This window comes from Lepidochelys kempii, chromosome 2 (genome assembly GCF_965140265.1).
Source record: "Lepidochelys kempii isolate rLepKem1 chromosome 2, rLepKem1.hap2, whole genome shotgun sequence".
Classification (NCBI taxonomy): Eukaryota; Metazoa; Chordata; order Testudines; family Cheloniidae; genus Lepidochelys; species Lepidochelys kempii.
In genome coordinates this window covers 21464898-21485625 of record NC_133257.1, presented here as the reverse complement: position 1 = coordinate 21485625, position 20728 = coordinate 21464898, and the positions used below count along the sequence as shown (strand labels likewise).

Sequence of the window (20728 nt, the reverse complement as noted above, 5' to 3'; positions counted from 1 at the left end):
AAGATTGGTGGAGTGGCCTGCCTGTGTCTTCAGTTTATGCAAATGAAAGGGGATGGCTGCTTTGAGAGGCAGCCTATGGAAGGGAGCCATGGAGGGCAGAGTTGAGAGCCAGGATCTGCTCACGTGGGGCTTCTCGTAGTGCTCTCTGTCTTGTGAAGGCCAAATTGTAGCAACCAGCAGGTAGAGGAGAATGTGCCGGAACGGTCTGTGACTGGCAGGGTGGGTGTTGGTTAAGGCTATGCTTTCAGGGGTCATTTCTCTAGTTGGTGACTGGAGAAGGGTGGCTGTAAAAGCCTGGTCTTGCTAACCACGATGAGGAGCTGTAGTGTTTCTTTCTGAGCATGACAAGGGCAGATAGTGCTGTTCTGAGGCAGCTGCTTTCTGCTGTGGAAGAGTGTCTTGCCCTCCCTGAGCAGAGCAAGGGAATGAAACAGTCTGAGTGGTTAGCTTTGAACTTGTCCTGTTGTTGGGTATGAAGAAAAGCTTGGCTGGGGCTGCTGGGAGCTGTGGCCCTGGTGGGTTTTGTGTACTGAGCTCTCAGCAGTGAAATGCTCCATGAGCTTTCAGGTGTTGTGTGACTGGGCTGTATCTCTCAGAAGGCTTTAGAGAAGGGCTTTCTTTGTGTGCATGCTGTGTCTCCATTATGTCCTTGCTCCTAGTCTCTGCAGTCAGCGGGTTTACCATCAAAAGCTTGTCTTTTTACTTTTGCTTGTTCTACTTCATCTGAATAGCTATTTCTCACTCCTTCATGAAGTCTGACCATTCTTCCCACCATGGCACCTGCCTATTGTCCTTCACGCTGGAACAAATAGATGACGCTTCCCTGCTAACGCCACCGGAGCCACTGGTGCTTGGGAAGATTTTGTCTTTTCCCGCATGGCAAAGCTGAGAGCAGCAGGATAGTAGCCAGTATTCCCACCATTCTTGCTCTCTGAGAAACCTAGAACCTGTCACCTACTGTCCTCTAGGTCACACACTGCCGAGCCACTTTCATCCACGTGAATAGCGATTAGAAGTTTTGACAGGGATTATCCGGATTCTGGTCCGGTTGAATGGAAAGCCTATGGCTCTATAGCCTTGCTTTTAAGTAGTGTTCTGTATTTTCCCTTTTTATTTGTAAAAAGAAAATCTGGGAATTTTTCAGTGTTTATTTTCCAAAGTTTAAAACTGGCATGGAATCTGGTTAAATATAAAAAAAGGAAAAGATTGTGAAAAATTGGCTGTGGGGTGGGGGGGCGGGGGGATGTGTTGTCAGTACAAAAGAATGAGGTTTCATTCAGTTTGAAATCAAAAGAGGAAAAGAAAAGGCCAGGAGTCGGAAGGTCCAAAGCATCAGGAGGTTCATGAAAAATCAGACTAAACACTACATCTCTATCAACTCGTCCCATTATTTATCTACGAAAGAATTGTTATTCTCTTTCAGATATTTACTTTTGTCCCCAGTGGTTTTGCCAGTATTCCTGACTATTTCTGGGGCTTGCTAATTGCTACCCCAAACAGTTTTCATGAAGGTGGTTAGGGACTATTTAGAAAAGCTGGACGTGCACAAGTACATGGGGCCGGACGAGTTGCATCTGAGAGTGCTAGAGGAATTGGCGGCTGTGATTGCAGAGCCATTGGCCATTATCTTTGAAAACTCGTGGCGAGCGGGGAAGTCCCAGATGACTGGAAAAAGGCTAATGTAGTGCCAATCTTTAAAAAAGGGAAGAAGGAGGATCCTTGGAACTACAGGCCAGTCAGCCTCACCTCAGTCCCCGGAAAAATCATGGAGCAGGTCCTCAAAGAATCAATCCTGAAGCACTTACATGAGAGGAAAGTGATCAGGAACAGTCAGCATGGATTCACCAAGGGAAGGTCATGCCTGACTAATCTAATCGCCTTCTATGATGAGATTACTGGTTCTGTGGATGAAGGGAAAGCAGTGGATGTATTGTTTCTTGACTTTAGCAAAGCTTTTGACACGGTCTCCCACAGTATTCTTGTCAGCAAGTTAAAGAAGTATGGCCTGGATGAATGCACTATAAGGTGGGTAGAAAGTTGGCTAGATTGTCGGGCTCAACGGGTAGTGATCAATGGCTCCATGTCTAGCTGGCAGCCGGTGTCAAGTGGAGTGCCCCAGGGGTCGGTCCTGGGGCCGGTTTTGTTCAATATCTTCATAAATGATCTGGAGGATGGTGTGGATTGCACTCTCAGCAAATTTGCAGATGATACTAAACTGGGAGGAGTGGTAGATACGCTGGTGGGCAGGGATAGGATACAGAGGGACGTAGACAAATTAGAGGATTGGGCCAAAAGAAATCTGATGAGGTTCAATAAGGATAAGTGCAGAGTCCTGCACTTAGGACGGAAGAACCCAAGGCACAGCTACAGACTAGGGACCGAATGGCTAGGCAGCAGTTCTGCGGAAAAGGATCTAGGGGTGACAGTGGACGAGAACCTGGATATGAGTCAGCAGTGTGCCCTTGTTGCCAAGAAGGCCAATGGCATTTTGAGATGTATAAGTAGGGGCATAGCGAGCAGATCGAGGGACGTGATCATTCCCCTCTATTCGAGATCGGTGAGGCCTCATCTGGAGTACTGTGTCCAGTTTTGGGCCCCACACTACAAGAAGGATGTGGATAAATTGGAGAGAGTCCAGCGAAGGGCAACAAAAATGATTAGGGGTCTGGAACACATGACTTATGAGGAGAGGCTGAGGGAACTGGGATTGTTTAGTCTGCAGAAGAGAAGAATGAGGGGGGATTTGATAGCTGCTTTCAACTACCTGAGAGGTGGTTCCAGAGAGGATGGTTCTAGACTATTCTCAGTGGTAGAAGAGGACAGGACAAGGAGTAGGTCTCAAGTTGGGGGAGGTTTAGGTTGGATATTAGGAAAAACTTTTTCACTAGGAGGGTTGTGAAACACTGGAATGCGTTACCTAGGGAGGTGGTAGAATCTCCTTCCTTAGAAGTTTTTAACGTCAGGCTCGACAAAGCCCTGGCTGGGATGATTTAATTGGGGATTGGTCCTGCTTTGAGCAGGGGGTTGGACTAGATGACCTCCTGAGGTCCCTTCCAACCCTGATATTCTATGATTCTAAGCTCTTCTTTGGCATTAGTGTGTAGAAAACAGAGAGCGTCATTTTTTTGGTAATGATTAAGGCTCTGTGACTTCTGCAATGGCCAGTGCGGCTAGCTCCGGGACTGCCTGAGCAGATCTGGCAGCCCTGGAGTCAGCTAAATCAGCCGCTGCTCGGGCATTTGGGTGTGTGTGGGGGGGCTAAGGCTGGGGTTTGGGGCGACGTTTACGTCGAGGGGCTCCCCGGATGTGGCCGGTATGTCCCTTCTGTTCCTCGGCAGAGGGGCCAAGGGGCTCCATGCGCTGCCCAAACCGGCAGCCAATGGGAGCTGCGGAGCCAGAGGTCATGATGGGGATAGGGTGGGGAGCCCCCCTTTGCCTTCCCTCCCCCCTAGGAGCTGCAGGGACATGCTGGTTGGAGCCAGGGAGGAAGCCTGCGAGCCTCCCTCAACCCTTCCCCCCAGCACCCGCAGCACCTCCAGATTGCCCTCCCCAGAGCACCTGAGGCCTCTTGGCCCAGGTTTTAGTTTGGAGTATATAGTACAAGTCATGGATGGGTTATGGGCCGTGAATTTTTGTTTACTGCCAGTGACCTGTTCCTGACTTTTACTAAAAATACCTGTGACTAAAACATAGCCTTACTAATGATCTATTGTTAGCGGATCTATACTCACCATGTTTTCTATCTCATTAAGAAGTCGCTAGACAAGAAGATTCAGTCTCTTTGATGATACAGACATCAATAAGGACAAGTAACCCTACTCACTCAGATATGTAAACAGGGTCTGCATGAGCGCTCCTGCATGAAGGGCCTAGACACCATTTGACCCTTCTTTTCTCCACTGTGCAATAACAGAGCTGATTAAGCATCAATTTAGAATCTTGTTATGTGTCACATCACTGAAATCACGGATAGTCAGTAACCTGCTTTGGGACAGTGTCTCTGACACAAGAAACTGTGCATTCGGAGTGAGATGCTAACAGCTGAACTCAGCAAGAGCTGTGTTGAGCGTTGGGCCCTCAAGACATCCCAGAGTGGCGGGCAGAGCAGGGCAGTGAGTGGAGTGGTGAGTTAAGGGCTCTGACAGCAAGGCAAGCCAGGTGCCACTCACCCCCAGCCAGGGTGGGAGGTGAACTCTGCAGCTGCATCTCTGAACTCTGGGTCTGCATTGGCAGAGGACAACAACTGTGAGTGGGGTGCAAGGAGGGGAGGGGCATGTTAAAGAAACTTTTGGTTGCTGGACTTAAGAACCTGAGGCAAAAGGACACTGGGGTGAGCCTTTTGTTCATGGTTTTATGTTGATGAAGCCTGCTTGTGGCGTTTTCCCAAATTCCCTCCTTCTATTAAAAGTTTATTTTCTACACTCAGGCTCTGTGCTTGTGAGAGCGGAAGAATTGCCTCTAGAGGCGCCAACGGGGTGGTGTATAATTGTCCCAGGTTACTGGGTGGGGGCTCAAGCCATTTTCTATGTTGTATTGTTGAAAAGGAACCCTTAGACATTGAACCCAGCCCTGGTTGTTGCCGGCTCCACCTGGCAGAAGGGTTACAGATAGAATAAGGAATCCCTTCCTTTTCCTACGTGTTCTTCCATGTATAGACTGGAGTGGTCCCTTAGAATATGTGTTAACTACTTATGTGAAACAATCTGTTCCAGCTGTGTGTGGCTCGAAAGCTTGTACCTCTGACCAACATAAGTTGGCCAAATAAAAGAGATCACCTCACTCACCTTGTTGCACTAATATCCTGGAACCAACATGGCTACAACTGCACTGCCTATTAACCAAACATTGATCCTGCTTAGATAAAGTAGTAATTGTTAACAAATCAAAAGACTTTAAGGACAGAGAGATACTGGGCTGCAGGCATTTGGCTTAGAGGAAGTGTAAATGAGAAGATGGTGCGATTGTGTCTTCAAAAAATATCCTCCCCGTCTCCCAAACACACTGTCAGACTAGAGACCTTCAGAGGGGGTGCTCTCTGTCGTCAATACCAGAAAGTCCATGCAGGACACTTTCAAAGAGAGTAGGATTGGTTGAATATTTTTTGACCAAAACTGTTCCTATTTCTCCCTTGCTGGAAATAATATTCTTGTTTCCTATTTTTTCCTACACGTTCTCACTGTCACAACTTTTCCCAGTTAGAGACCAATAGTGTGAAGACGGGGCTTCTCGTCACAGTCATCCTTTTTAGCCTTTTCCAGGGGGGTGAGGGAAAAAGAGGGAAAGAAAAAAATGGGAAAGAAAGAGGGGGCCAGGGGGAACCCTGAAAATAGAAAACTATTTTTTTGGTTTTCAAAACGGAAAGAAATCATTTGACGTCAAAACAAAATGAAAATATTTGTTTCATTTGATTTAGAAAAATTTTGGGGGGAAATTTTCCATCTGATAAATTTCAAAGAGGAATTTTTCTCACAAATGTTGCACAGGAAATGGAACCAATTCTATTACTGAGTGATTGGCACGGACAGACCAAGCACTCAGTTTGCTACCGGCGAGTGCTCCTTCCAGAGGGCCTGGTATCCCTGTTTGTATTCAAAGCATCCTCCTAAATGCAAAATCAAGAAATGTTTTAAAAAATTAGCTAAAGGAGGGCAGACATAGGTTGTAGGGAGCAAGAGAAGGGCTAATTTGTGGTGCTGGGATCCTGGTTGGGCATAGGGGAGCATGTAAACAATGCTAGGGACTCCAGGAGACACAGTCATTGCTCAGCTGAGTGAAACTAAACAGGTAGGAGTTTCCCTAAATTCTCCCAACTCCAAGGACCTGTTCCCAGCCTTATTAATTTGAGTGGTGTCTTAGGCAAGATGGCTGCCATTGGAAGTGTTGGGTATGGGAAGAGGGGAAGAAAGCCTGAAGGAGCCAGCACTGGATGTAGGGCTGGGTGCAGACTCTGGGGAAGGCACTGGATGCTGGAGGAGGCTGTGGTGCATGTCAGGAAGGCCAAAGATGAAAACAGGAAAAGGGAAGTTAGGAGGTTTTCTCCAAAAAATAGCAAAGGTGGTTTCCATGGCAGCATTGACTAAACTCCTAGAGACAGCTACTCACTACTATTTATGTCCTTTCCAGATGTTGCCATGAAAACAGAATTTCACGGTGTGCTAGCAAATGCAGATTCATATCAGGGAGGAATGAATCAGAGCAGATTAACCTGAAAGCCCTCCCCAATCCAGTGCTGTTCTGGAAATGACCCCAGAGTGACTCTTCAGAAGGTTCTGAAATGTTCCTTTTTCTCTTCAACATCATATATTTTGCCTATCTCAACATTTGTGGGTGAAGCTGAGTCTGTGCCCTCAAACTGCCATAATCTTGTAAGAGTGCTTGAGGAGACCTCCTCCCCAATCACCCATTCCTGAGTGAGAGACTTGGATAGAAAAGTATTCACCTGATGGTGTAGCTGATACTAATCTCCTCCTCACAATAATATCCAGCTTGCCAGCTACTAGAAGCCAAGCTTCTTGCAGTGTCAAACATAAACCTTTGCTTAACAGTTGGAGTGCATTTTCATGAGTCTCTGTTATATTGTCTTCAACCTTAGGAGTCTGTAAGACTAGTGAGCAGGGCCAGCCTGGGGGAGAGGGGAAATAGATGTGTACAGATGATAGGAAGCATATTTTAACAATCAGCCAGATCCACTGGACAAATACCTGTCAGGGATGTTCTAGATAATACTTAGTCCTGCCTTGAGTGCAGGGGACTGGACTAGATGACCTCTCAAGGTCCCTTCCAGTTCTATGATTCCCCAGTGAGATCAGTGGAAATTCTGCTATTGACTTCACTGAACTGCGGATCAGTCTCAGACTCAGGACAAACTGACAGCCTCTGCCAATTAAAATGTCCAAGCTTACTAGGGGGAGTTTCTCCCAACTCATAGAAAACGCTATAGCTGTCAGAGTGGTGAAGACCAGTCAGGGTCTCAGACCCAACAATAACAATAACAACATGGAAAGGGTCAGAGGTAAGATCTGGGACGGGGAACACTGCTGAGTTGAGCTTAGGGACTCACTTTGGTCAGCTAATTAAATTACATTTATACATTTCAGTGAGGAAAAACTGGACATATCTAAATTCTTCGATTTGAGCATTATAGAGATAATTAACATACCATACTGATCATTGATTTTAACCAATGAGATGATAAATGCTCTTTAAAGGAATACTGAATACGAGAAAAATCAATTTTGCGTTTGAGTTGAACTTCTGAATCTCTCATGTTTTTTTTGTTTTTTGTTTTTTTTGGGGGGTGGGAGGGTGACTTGAAATTAGGCACAAACCTAGAGAGGATACTATGAATATAAATAGGAGAATTCTGAGTATGAGAGACTATAGATCTCACCTGAACAAAAATTCTGTCATGGTCTCACTCTCTTGCAATAGGAAGTGCTTATGCCACACTGTGCAGGAAATGAGAATTTTCATGAGTTAACTATGATGTTATAGATTATATCATAAAGCTGGTTCAGTATTCAGAGTGTGTAATCAGCACAAAAACTGATGGTGCATATGGCAACCATGCACTAATTTATGAAAGGTGCAAACACCAAGAAGGGAAAGAAATTTGATAGGGTGTTAAAAGGGCATTTAAGTAGGAATAATGGGATGAACCTGAACAAAAATAAATTGTAAGTTAAATATTATGAAATTCTTCCTAGCAATGTAATCTGAATGAAGAATAATCTTTCAATTGGAAATCCATTCTATCCTATCTCATCAATCTACCTATCTCTTAGATAATCAACTCTGACTTCTATGCCTGCTACTTATAATCACTTAAAATCTATCTTTCTGTAGTTAATAAATCTGTTTTATAGCTTACCTAAAACAGTGTTTTTTGGCTGAAGTGCTTGGGAAAACTCAGCTCAGTTTACAAAGCCTACTGTGCGTTCTCTCCACATTCAGGGAGGGGCGGACTGGGTAATGAGCGTACACTGGTCAGGCTTCTAACCAGTGTTAGATGATACAGTTCTGGTGTGTAAGGCTGAGGAGCTGTGGGGAATTGGCTGGAGCTTCCCTATTGATGGTTCATGAGTGGTTGAAGAATCATTCATGTAACTCAGTTATTCTTCCTGGATTGGGCCCCCCAGGCAAAGGAATATTTACCTCCCCCCAGGTTGTGAATCATTCTGGAGCATAGACAGCTGGATGCCAGGCATGGGGCTGTAGTGTGCATGCCTAGAGGTAGAACATAGATGCCTTGGGAACTTTCACTGTAAAAATTTAAACTCGCTTGGCACTTAGGCACCTACATGTTTGGCAGTAGCTGAGTGGAGGATTGTGAATTCCAGTGGGGTTTGATTGTGGCATTTAGGCACCTAAAGGGCCTGCTCTCAGGCCCCCACCCACCCTGGGCAGGTGGAGGGTTCACAGCTCCCCACAGCCGTCCAAGCTCCCAGGCCAGGCTCTACTTCCAGCCTGGCTGGGGGGCAAGGTCTCGGGGGAAAGAGGAGGGGCAGGAGGGCTGAGCCTGTGGTGAAAAGTGGAGGGGCAGGCCCATCCACTTTCAAAAAGTGGGCGGGCCATGGACCCTTGGGCCCCCCTGTTCTGGTGCCCCTGTTTGGGTGGGTATGACGGGGTCTCCAGGGTGCAACCTAAACTGTGGGACCACTGAGCCCTCTATCCCACCAGCCTGGGTTATCCCTCTCACACTCTGATGCTGTTAAGCCACAAACCTCTGGCAGGTACTGCACTTACACAGACATCACAAGAAGCGTGGCCTCTAGCAGCTGGATATTATTTTGAGGAGGACATTAATATCAGCTACACCAGAGGGTGAGTACTAATGACTGGAAAACGTAAGCAGTTTTGTTCCTACCTGCTAGGGCTATCCTGCCCCTATTAATTAATGTACAAAACATTTAAATATTACAAATACCAGCTACAGTACTCTCTTTATGGAATTGGTAGTTTAATTCTGACCACAATGACAATACTGAGGGATGGTCACTGAATTAATCCCATCTCTGGAGTGCATGCAAGTGCTTTGTATTCAATTCATAAGTCACAATGAGCTCGATTCACAAAAGGACTTAAGTGCCTAACTGCCACAATCAAACCCCACTGGAATTCACAATCCTCCACTCAACATGTGTTAGCAGAGGCCACAGAAAGGTGTCTGGGATAGCACAGTTTCCCCCTTATATTTAGGAAATTACTGCAATAGCTGAGGTAACCCTGAGTGAGAACTATTAACTTTCTTTTTATGAACAATTTTATTGAAAAAGTGCATGGAGACTATAAACTTAGAACATTTTTCAGCTTTTAATATGGCATTTAAAATAGTATTTTGTTAAACCAGTTCTAATGAATGTAAACCCTAATTCCTCAAGTTTACTGAAACAAGGACAAAAAACCTTATCATTCACAGAAGTGACACTTGTTCCAAAGACCGCATATCTATACACCCGCTGATGTGTTTCTATAACTGCATAACTGCAACTGCTTCTTTACACATTTAAAAATAATTGTTTAAAGTGGAAAATACTTTAAAAATACCTTGGGACTGATTCTGATCTCACTTGTAGCAGTTTTGCACCATTTTAACTGCACTGATTTCAATCCTATTATATTAGGATAAACCAGGAATAAATGAAAGTAGAATGAGGCCACCTAGAAACAAACCAAATTTTTTAAACATATTATTTTCACAAGCAATGTTGATATCGAAGTCTTATGTTTTTTGATAAAATTATTTCGGACATTATCATCAACGGCGGTCTTTCTATTACTTAACAGCTACAGTAAAAGCTCTTTTATCCAGCACTTCACCAACTGGCAAGTTCTATAAAATGGCATTTCTGATCTGCACTGAAAGTCCGGTTTAAAGTGCGGTTGGTGCGGTGCTGGCAGGGGGCTGGGGAGGGGCTGTGGGTTGTGCTCTGGGAGGGGGCTTGAAGGAGGTTGGGACATAGGCGCTCACCTCTGGCGGCTTCCCGCAAGCAGTTCCCTGTCCCTGCTGTTGCTGGCAGAGGCACGGCCAGGCAGCTCTGCAGGCACGCTGCCTCCTTCCCCCCTCCCCAAGTGCTCCCCTTGGGAGCTGCGGGGCGCGGTGCCTGCAGATGGAGGCAGCATGCCTGCTTGCAGAGCCACCTGGCTGCGCCTCGGCCAGGAGCAGCAGGGACAAGGAGCTGCTAGCGGGGAGCTGCCGGAGTTGAGCGCTGCCCCCCATCCGGCACCCCAAGCCCCTCCTGGACTCAAATTCCCTCCCAGAGCCCGGGCCCCATAGCCCAGCCCTGCACCCCTACCCCGCACTTCAAACCCCTCCCTCTGAGTTAACCAGCATTTTTAATTTACCGGCACCCCGTTTCCCCGACATGCCCATTAAAAAAGCTTTTTCTGTATTATCAATTAAAACAAGAAGAGGTCATCATTACAACGAAACAAATATTTGAGACTTAAAATATCTGCTGGGGAATTGTGATGTGTCATTCCATACTCTTTATGAAAATATGCTTACTATATGAATGACATAACTGAGATATACTTTATGCAAGATGGTTTATGTGATATATCATTGGAAAGGATATGATTTACTTAATGTGATTATCCAATTTCTACGCCTGTATCATTTCTGTATCCAAAGTTAGGACTATTGACTATGTATCTGTATTTCAACTATGCTACTTTGGGTGACACCCACTGCTAACACTTCAGGTACAAAAATGGAAAAGCCAGACAGGACGGATGGCCCATCAGCAATGACAATGAACTGTGAAAAGCTTGGCTTTCCTGCGGACTCTCCATACTGCCACTGACTCATGGACTCTGTGATCCTACAGTCAGGTGGTCTTGTCACCTGATACTAAAACATTACCTGGAACTTCTTGTAACTTTCCAAGACAAGGGGGGGAGGGTCAAGTTTGGGAGACAAAGGATTCCCACCTTATGTAAACCCTATTTAAGGGGGGGTGGGGAAGAAGACAAACAGGACTCCTCAATATGGCCTGTCTGCCCGAGAGACTGCAAAAAGGAAGGCAAGGGGGGAGTCCAGACTGAGACAGGAGTCCAGTCTGAAAAGGAATATAAATGGAATTCTAACCCCCTGAAACATTGCAAATTGCCTGCAACAATATCTAGGGTGAGAGATACTATTTGTAACCAATTTCTTTAGTGAAACTAGCTTAGTGTGTGTGTTTGATTTCATTTGCTTAGTAATCTGCTTTGTTCTGTTTGTTACCCCTTTTACCACTCAAAATCTGCATTTTATAGTTAGTAAAATTTGTTTTATTATTGAACCCAGTTTCTGTAATTTCTAACTGGGGAGAGGGAGCGAGAGGGAAAATAAGAAGTGTATACACCTCTCTCCACCTTGAGGGAGGGGGCGAATTTCATAATCTATCTTTGGATCTGCACTCCCAGGGAGGTGGACATCTGGAGTGCTGGAGCAAGTCAGGAACCTTCACTAATAGACTGTATTTCTTTGAGGACCTGATCCTTTGCTCATTGAGGTCAAGGACAAAGCTACCACTGACTTTAGCAGTGCAAGGCCTAAATCAGGGCCTAAATCCTCTTCCAATGTGTGTTTAGCTTCAAGATGGTACTGAGTAGGGAACTCATCATACGTGAAAAAATCCAAATCCACTGCTTTCCATATTATTTTACTTGTGATACAAAAGTCAAACTTCCACAAATAGTTCTTTAGAACATAAAACTAAATGATTTTGTACATAAACAATTACATACAGCATTTATAATGTGCAGTACAAAATGTGTGCTGCTTGGATGGGATAGAAATCACATATGATATCATGATTTAAACAAGATTAGTTACATGGACTAGTGCTGACAGTTACATTTTATTCAGACCTTTGTGGTTATTCCCCTAGACACAGAAAACACATAGCTCTGAAGTGCTATTTTTTTCCTTCCTCTGCCCTCTCCAAGTTCACTTGTTTTGTAATTGCTAATTGTAATTGGCTCATTCTTATTTCCGCATTTACAGAACTGTTCTGAATTCATCAAAAATGAAATTAGGCACATGTGCTTCAACAACCTAAAGAAACAGAGAACAGTAACTCTGTTAAGTATTCCATAGCAACATCCAGCCATGAACACAGCAAACAACGCTGCCCATGGATATTACATGTAGGTCCCCCACTAAGTAAATGCCCAATGTTATCAATGTGGACTAGCTGGGTTTCTACTATATATACACACTCGGAGACCCAGATTCTTTCCTACAGACATCTGCTTGGCACAGGAGTTTGGGTACAGTTTCAGGGAGCTGTAAGTAGCTCCAGCTTAAGTTAGAACATCCCCTGAGATGCTCTAACTTATACCAATTGTCTGTTGTCCCTATGGGACATATACAGTAGTTGAGAATTGGCAGAGCATTGGAGCACTCTGCTCTGCAACCTCATGCCCCAACATCAGGGAGATCTAGGTCAGGCTATGCCAGCCAGGCAGTGCAAAGTGGCTGGAACAACAGGAGATAATCTGGAGAGGAATATTCTATATCTTTGACTCAGGAGCACTGCTTAGCAATGCCCTTTTCCAGAAACAGCAACTTCCCCACACTTTTCAACTTGTTACTGGTGTTACAGTTTATAGCAAATGGTATTAGACACAACTTGTAGTGAGATGCAGAACTGCATCATGCGATGAATAAATTATTGGAGTCATAGTAAACTGCGAAGTTAACTTTATAAATCCAAATTGTCATGGCTGCCTTTCATGTGAAACTTTAGTTTATTGGTATCAAGAGGCTGAGAAGGAGGCTTCATTGCCTTAGGTAAAATTTGTTATTGAAGAATTTGTTTTGCCAAATTTAGAAACCACCCAAACCCATGGCTCTCGATTTAGAACCCAACATCACCCAATTTATCTCATAATCCTCATTTCAGAGTGCAAAATATCCCATGACCACCACTGTCTTTCTTTTTTTAATGTAACATGTCCCTCACAAACGCAATCACTAGAAGATGGGATGAGCAGAAAGTGAATTCTTGTCCTGAAGTTCACAGAAAGCTGAAATAGTAGCTAAATGACCCTTCAAAGTGGGGATGACGTGACAGAGATGGGAGCAATGGTATAAAGCAATCGGACTGACACACAGAGTTGCTAATCAATCAATTTCTAGATGGTATGGAGAAAGGCTTCACAGTGACCTATTCGCAGACAGAAGATTTTTTTCACTTTTATATGTCCTTTAAGGTTCCTTATGCTGAGCACTGATGAGGACTTGATACACTTGTTTGACATGCCTAACTGGTCAGTCTTGACAAAGAGATACCCTGATCCTGGGTTAAACTGCTAGGCATGACCACCACTATTCCTAACATCAGCATAAACCAAAATTAGCTCTTTTAATAAAGGATTCTGAGGATTAAGTAAACTTTTAAAAAGGACAGATGAAAACGCACATGAAGGCTAGTCCCCAATAACAGGAAAAGCATCTATTGTATTGACCACCCAATTCCAGTCTCCCATTACAACTAATGATTGGAAAATGTAAGCAGTAAAAACCTACAGCCAGGGCTTTTGACTAACAGTAGAATACTTTCAAGATAATAGGCCAGATCCCCAGCTGGTGTAAACCCATGTACTTCCTTTGGTTTTGATGCCAGTTTACACTAGTTGAGGATATGGTGTATTTTAATGCTCTCCCAACACCATGCTGAATCCAAGTTTTCTTACTTACCCTTCTTGGTAACTTTGTATAACGAACATAATCTTCTAGGAACATAAGGGCACCCACTACATCAGCAGGCATTTCTGGTATCTTCTGGCTATAATACACAAATGCGCGCACACACACACACAAATGAAACTCAAGCAGCTGGACATTGTCTTTTTGACTAGCTAAGGTAAGTTTTGTTAAAAAAATACCAACCTCCCACATAATATTTATTCATGTAGGTCAGTGTACTGTGGGATATCACCACACACACAAAAAAGAGACTAGGACATGACACCTAAATATATGATTAAACATATTCTAATCAAATTACAGACTTAAAAAAAAAAAAAAAGAATGTTCAAATAAACTGAAAGTCCTACACAAAAGGGGACATTAAAATAAATGTGAAAAGAGATACCTTGTGCACTGCTCCATTGTTGAGCGAATAAACTGACCAATCAGAGCCAGAAATTGTTCAGTGTATCGTGAATGGAACTGTTTCAACAGAGTGAGGAGTCCAAGCACTAAAGGGGGCCAGTCAATTGGATCTGCTGGCTTTCTGCACACCATTCCTGAAAGGAAACCACCACATTTTCCCCTTTATTTTCACAAAAACATCCTTTATATCACAGCCAAACAAGAGTTATTCTCAAGAGGCTTCATGCTATTCCTGTTTTTACTTTTCATATGTTGGTCCCCGGGTTTGGGGGCATCAGATCAACCTTGTCAAATCCAACCCCAGCCACCCCAAATCCTGAAGGGCCCTCTCCACCTTGTAATTCATATGGGGCTGAAGACATGGCTTTTCACTCTAGTTAACAGTCATACAACTCCAAGGAACTAGATCCCAAGTTAGGTAGTTTTAAACTAACCAATAGGAAGAGCCTGAAAGAGGTAAGTTTCTAATTGGGGTGTAGCTTTTTAGAGAAAAGGGGTTAGGAGGAGGGGAAATACAGGGCTTACGGCACCTAAATCTAAAGAATGAGGAGCCATATTCTTATTTTCTCCTGCACTCTTCCCCCTCATCCTGTAGGGCCCAATCCAAAACCCAATTAAGTCAACTGAAGCCTTTCCATTGACTAAAATGGGGTTTGGATCAGGCTCACAGTTCCAAAGGTGAAGATGAAATCTCAAAACTTACCTCCCCATCTATTTAAGATGTACTTCTAGTATCTAAGTTCTCTGCCACATTAGCAGAACCCCGTAGCTAATGGACAGTAATACATTTTCTGCATTACTTTACTCATGTTAGGTGAAGCAGATGGTTGTGCATATTACCTATATTGTGTTTGGCCTTGTACATTCAATTATCACTGTTAAATATTTACAAAGAGGTCCTTTGTCACATCACGACTTACATATTGCAGTTAAACAGTAAGTTATAAATGGAGTTGTACATAGAGAGGCCAGAGAGGGTCTGGTTTGTGCTATATATAAAAACAAAAAATCTAGCCCATACATTTTAAGTCAAGAGCCGAATATCTTGAATACATCTACATTTACATAGAGTCCAACTGTTTTTATGTAATAACAATTTATACAATACCTAGATTTTTGTTGTACTGAAGTTTTGGCAGCTGGGCAATCAGAAATAGGAAGTTGACTGTGGGGAAATATGGGAGCCGTTTCGTAGTTATATATATCTGGGAAGAAAAAGGAACACACAGTGTTTACATGCTTATCAACAGAAGCTACACGAGGAAACCAAAATAACATAGACCTTATTTGTATCAGAACTTAATGTATGTATTGGCTAATATCACACAGTAGCATGCATCAGACCTTATTCAATGGGTTATGAATGCCAGCTGCTTCCAGATAGGCTGTGATTTCATACAAAAGTGTGTTGTCTTCTTTAGGGTAAGGCAATGACGGATTCTGATAATGGGCTTCAATGTCAGCCAAGATTGCTCTAAAATGGCAAAAAAGATAGAGATCAACTTTATCTATTTCATTATAAATGGACAGTTCAGTTAAAATAATAAATAATAATAATAATAATAGGCAAGCCTGAAGTCATGCTGCAATTGAGAAACAGGTCATATTAACAAAGTAAAAAGTTGCAGATATAGACTCTTGGAAATTGTTACAAGCAATAATCAAAGAAAAATAAACTGCTCTCAGTTTTTCAGATGCTCCTTTTACTAAGGGCATGTATTTCAGTGTTAGCACCAGCCAGGATCTGCACAATTAGAAGAAGTGAGAAAGCACAGAATATGGTGACATTTTTACATCACTGTTTATATCTCTTATCTAAGTTTGACTTGCATTTCAGATATATCCAAATATTGAATATATTCAAAAACTATCTTTTTATTGGCATTTAAATTAACAGCTAGTCGTGGCAACTATTGTTTCTGACTTTGCCAGTGGTTATCTGAATCCGAAACTGCCAAAAATTTGCCCACTTTTTTTTTTTTTTAAATTTGGCTCAATTCACAACAGCGATCACCACCACCTATAATGCTATCAAAGCATGCTGCTTCTTACTTATTGAGATTTTCCAGAGCGGCTGCCAAATGCTTGGAGTCGAACCTGCAGGAGTAATTTAATTCATTGGTAATTTGCCTTCTTAAAATTTGCATCTGACCAACCTGTAAAGGGTAAATAAATAAGTAAGTAATAATAAGGAAGTAGCGAAAACAATGTTTAATTTTTCAAAAAACAGAGAGAAAACATGTTTAACAGTAACCACTTACATTTATACAAAGCCTTATATCCAGAGAGACTTAATCCTTTACAAACTGATAAACTATTTTATATATCAAGCATCTGCCCACCAACGAAGTTGCACCCTGCATCTAGGTGAAATGTAGCGGCCTTTCTATAGACCAGAGCAGCTGCATTAGAGAGTAGTTTAAGAAAGAAATTTGAACTAGTGATTCTCAAGTGTTTTCATATTAGGGGCTATTTCTCAATATAGCAAGAGTTTCAAAGCACATCTACCCTCCTGTACTCTTCATCCTGATCCCTCCTTGACCTGTGCCACGTATACTGCTTGGATACATGACAAAAGAAAGTATTAAGGGGACAAGGTGAAAAGACCCGTGACGTGAGGGATGTAACTAGTTGATGTCATCTGATTTTGTATCTGTGCTATTTATTCCCTCGCCCAAATACTTAATCTCTTCTAGTTTCCTGCAGTCTTCATTGATCTTTAAGTCACTTTGCAGTTTGAGTCTCATATGTGTTTAATAATAGAGTCATGGGGTCATTGATTATGGTAAAATGTACACTAGTAAAACACCCACCAGACATATAAAAGTCAGCAAGACAGGGAAAAAGAGGTGTTTGTTAGAGTTTAGCGGGTCAAACATAAAAGCTTTTGGATACCATCAAGAGATCCCTGGACAGAGCTACAACAAACTGCAAGTATAAGCACTTGAAAACTGTTGAATGCTTCACCATTGTGATGAAAGCAGCTCTGAGAAATCCTGCTTTATGCCTGAAGCTGAAGAAGTTATTTTAAGCCAGAAAGTGTTATTGCTCAAGTTGGTATTTGGCCCAGACACCAGGGCTGAGTACCCCTCCCCTTGCAGAAAATGCCATGGGATCACTAATGACCGCAAGCGGCCAAAGTATAGGTTTTGCCTTTCAGAAACACAGCACCTCTAGCAATGCAGCTATGTGATTTGGAAATACTAACAAAGAAAAGATTCACCAGCACCACTTTAGGCAGCACCTTGGGATTTCCTTAGAGAACTCCCATCCCATTACTGACTTGGCTCAGTCCTGCTTAACGTGTAATACACTACAGGATCACTGGAAGAGGCAGAACAATTACCGATTCTACTTTTCTAAAATAATTACATTAAAATATGTAACTGTGACAGTCTGTACCCCTATGTTCACCCCTTTTACAAGACTATGATAAATATTGCACAAAGTATGTCTTATTTGAAAACTCATAATTTGCTGATCATTATTGTCCTGGTATAATATGTGCGGCAACATCGCATGTAAAGTTATAAGATTCCTCTGTATGGTATTACCAAGACTTGTTCCAAGTCTGGAGGGAGCAGCCACAAACCAGTTCCCCAAAGACAAAGGTTAGCCAATGCATCAGCCAGGTGTCAACAAAATCAAATTGACCATTGCCTGGTTAAGTGGCCATTTTTTGGCAGGAAAGAGGATGTGGGTGAAAATCTACATCTTGACAAAAAGTCAGCTGAGGGTTCCCGTCCACACAGACTTTTTGTCTCCTGAACCTCAGCTGGAGATGATTCTCAAAGAAGAGAGAAAGCTGTAAGAAAGAGGAGCAGATGCCCCAAATGATTCCTCCCTTTCTCTCTACTCATGGCATCAACAACACTTGAAGAACAAAGGAAGCAGCACTGGACTGGGGGAGGGATCCTGACTGAAAGGAATTCAGCCAGTAAGAATACTGAAATGTGGTGAATTTTGCTTTGAATTCACTTACCTTGTTAAGTTAGGGATTAGTCGTGTTTTACTTTTATTTTCATGTAACCAATTCTGATTTTTATGTCTCCTTACTTGTAATCACTTAAAATCTACCTTTTGTACTTATTAAGCTTGTTTTATTGTTTTATCTAAACCAGCGTGCTTGGGATTGAAGAGTTTGAGAAACTCCATTTGGGATAAGAGGATTTGTGCATATAATTTTCTATTAATAAAATGATGGACTTTATATGAACTTGTATCAAGAAGAGAGCTAGGCAATATAAAATTATGGGGAACGTCTGGGACTGTGAATTTGCTGGTGTTGCTCTGCTATGTAATGCATGAGTGGCTGGTTATAGCACTCAAAGTATAACTGGGAGTAACTTACATACCGGAGGCTGGGTGTGAGTAGACCAGAATTAGTAGCTCTCACAGTGAAACAGTGTAAAAAGCACCCCAGGTTGGAGAACTGAGGGGGGACAGCTGTTCATCAGTCCAGATTGTACCCTGGGTAATGTCCCAATAACAAATACCACACAGTTCCTGAAGTGCACTGTGCTCAGCAGTGGGAAAAAAAAAAAAGTTATAACAAATGTACCTTCATTATGGCATCAAGATATACAGCCCAGATCTTCTGAGTTTTGGCAACTGCTGCAGAATAAATTTTGCTAGAATTTGCTGCAACAAAGAAACGTCGAGTAAGTACATTCAGAAATCCTATAACAACTAGCTTTCCAGAAGCCTGCATCTGAGGCACTTACCTACAATTCCTTTGAGAGGGCTGACCACATTCATAAGAGATCTTAATGCTTCCTGTACAGTTCTGTCTCTTTGTATATTTTTCTGAAACATACTGAGGAAATTCTAAAAACAAATGAGCAGATATTACATACACACAAAATATGCTTTATCTTAGTAGCACAATATAGGGATTATAGCAATGAGATCAACATTTTTTTAACAGCAATTGTGTTATTATAGGGAGAGTAGGGTAGGAAAATTCTCCCGGACAAAGGCTAAAGAATATCATGGTTAATCTTTCTACTTCACTGGTATTAGGACACCAACCTGCTGCTCCCATTAGTGAATAATTCTTGAGGAACCAACCTTTTGCTTACCTTATTTAGCTTTTAAAGAAGTTCCCATTTCACTTATGCATTAAAATGTTTCATTCATTTTTTGCCAGACCATAGTATTAATTTAAGCTGCTTTGGAGTTATTTGAATAAAGGACTTGATTTCAAGTATGGATGTTGTCAGAAAAAGATTATGTAGAATTGACACCTTACTTATTTAGTAAAAACAATATATCATTCAGCTAAGCACAAAGAATCCAATTTTTTGAAGAAAAAAAAAAAAAAAGAAAAAGAAAAACATAGGCTGACCCAAGGTCAACATTAAATTATACCAGGACACGAAAACGATACCCCTCTAGTACTTACTCCCCACACGTCACCCATTTAACCTGTAAACTACTGTAACAGCACTTAAACCAAAGCAACAGCTCTGACATTTTGTCCATCTGATATCTAGGATTTTATCTTTGTGAAGAATACTTGTTTGGATTCAAATGTGTTTGACGCAAAAACTCTTCTTATAAAAGGCTGGCAAGAGTGATCAAACATTACAGTATTGGTTTTTAAGTGGCAAATGCCCACTAAAACAAATTCCCGAGCACTAAGACAGAATGTTCCTTAAAAATGGAAGCTCAAACGTTACCTGCAGCTCCTTCACAATCATGAAACAGAGCAGTCTGTCTAGACCATTCAGACCAAAAGTGCCTAAAGTGTCTTGAATCTCTGAGAAGAGACGACTGTTAGTTACTTCCTGATGAGTTTTCATATCATACCATGTGTTCATTTGGTCAATGTAACAGGTGACTCTAAAGGAAAATTCAGAAACAAAACAACTTTTTTTAGAAGTGCTAGGTGCAGTTTCTAAGAGGCCCTTGTGCCCCAGAATCTCTTGGTGCCAATTAGCACAGGGCACAGAAGTTACATGGATCCTCTGGGTCTGGTATCTATATACTAGTTCACTAAACTATGTCATGTAAGGTTTCTAATGAAAGCCTGCATCACACTGATCCTCAATTGTTGTGAAATGTATGTATGGATGATAGATAAGGAGTTGTGTGTTTATAGGCACACACAGAAAGTTATGTTCTTAAGGTCTGTGGCTTGGGGCTAATCACCAAAAGGTGAGAAACAGGTTTCTTTCATGTAGACGATGTTTCTCCATTGTCTGTCTATATGTAATTGAGTATCATATACTTTACAATGAATTTCTATTTACAGTCTGAGCAAAATGCTAAGCACATGATTGCAGAATTTCCAGGGGAGATCCTAAAGAGGAAAACAGAAGAAGCTGGGGTTATCAGTTTGTAAGTGCCGACACTGGATTTTTCGACTATAACTGCAGAGACAGAGATAAACTCTGCAGCTTTGCACTGAGGAGGTAAGAGGACAGAGTGCTTGTCTCATGAATGGAAGATCACAGCGAAGTCTGGCTGTCAATATGCTGGAAGGATTTAGGGTGAGCTTTTGCTCTATATGACATGACAGTGTCTTGTTAGTTAAGTTTAGTCTCTAGTATGCGTGTTATGATTTTATTTTACATGCAATCCTTTGTTTCCAATATTTCTGCTCACTAACATTTGAAT

General features: G+C 42.3%; 1 protein-coding gene and 1 non-coding gene across 13 annotated transcripts in view; one reads left to right on the top strand and one right to left on the bottom strand.

The window, feature by feature from the left end:
• Window positions 1–20728, bottom strand: part of WASHC5 (WASH complex subunit 5) — a 70456-nt gene that overhangs the window by 22909 nt on the left and 26819 nt on the right. For 7 of the 12 annotated variants that reach the window (XM_073330144.1, XM_073330146.1, XM_073330147.1 and 4 more), the window contains exons 21-29: window positions 19789–19951; window positions 18832–18934; window positions 18669–18748; window positions 16160–16263; window positions 15452–15581; window positions 15216–15312; window positions 14088–14241; window positions 13691–13778; window positions 9547–9660 (exon numbers count right to left, since the gene is read on the bottom strand). In XM_073330144.1, the coding sequence (XP_073186245.1) occupies window positions 9547–9660; window positions 13691–13778; window positions 14088–14241; window positions 15216–15312; window positions 15452–15581; window positions 16160–16263; window positions 18669–18748; window positions 18832–18934; window positions 19789–19951 (1033 nt within the window). Of the gene's footprint in view, window positions 1–7391; window positions 7449–9546; window positions 9661–11632; window positions 12044–13690; window positions 13779–14087; window positions 14242–15215; window positions 15313–15451; window positions 15582–16159; window positions 16264–18668; window positions 18749–18831; window positions 18935–19788; window positions 19952–20728 lie in introns of those variants that run through there. The other 5 variants (XM_073330145.1, XM_073330154.1, XM_073330155.1 and 2 more) reach the window with 3 other exon arrangements.
• On the top strand, window positions 233–444 carry LOC140907970 (small nucleolar RNA U3). The gene has a single exon (XR_012157685.1). It is a non-coding gene; the product is annotated as a small nucleolar RNA U3 (small nucleolar RNA).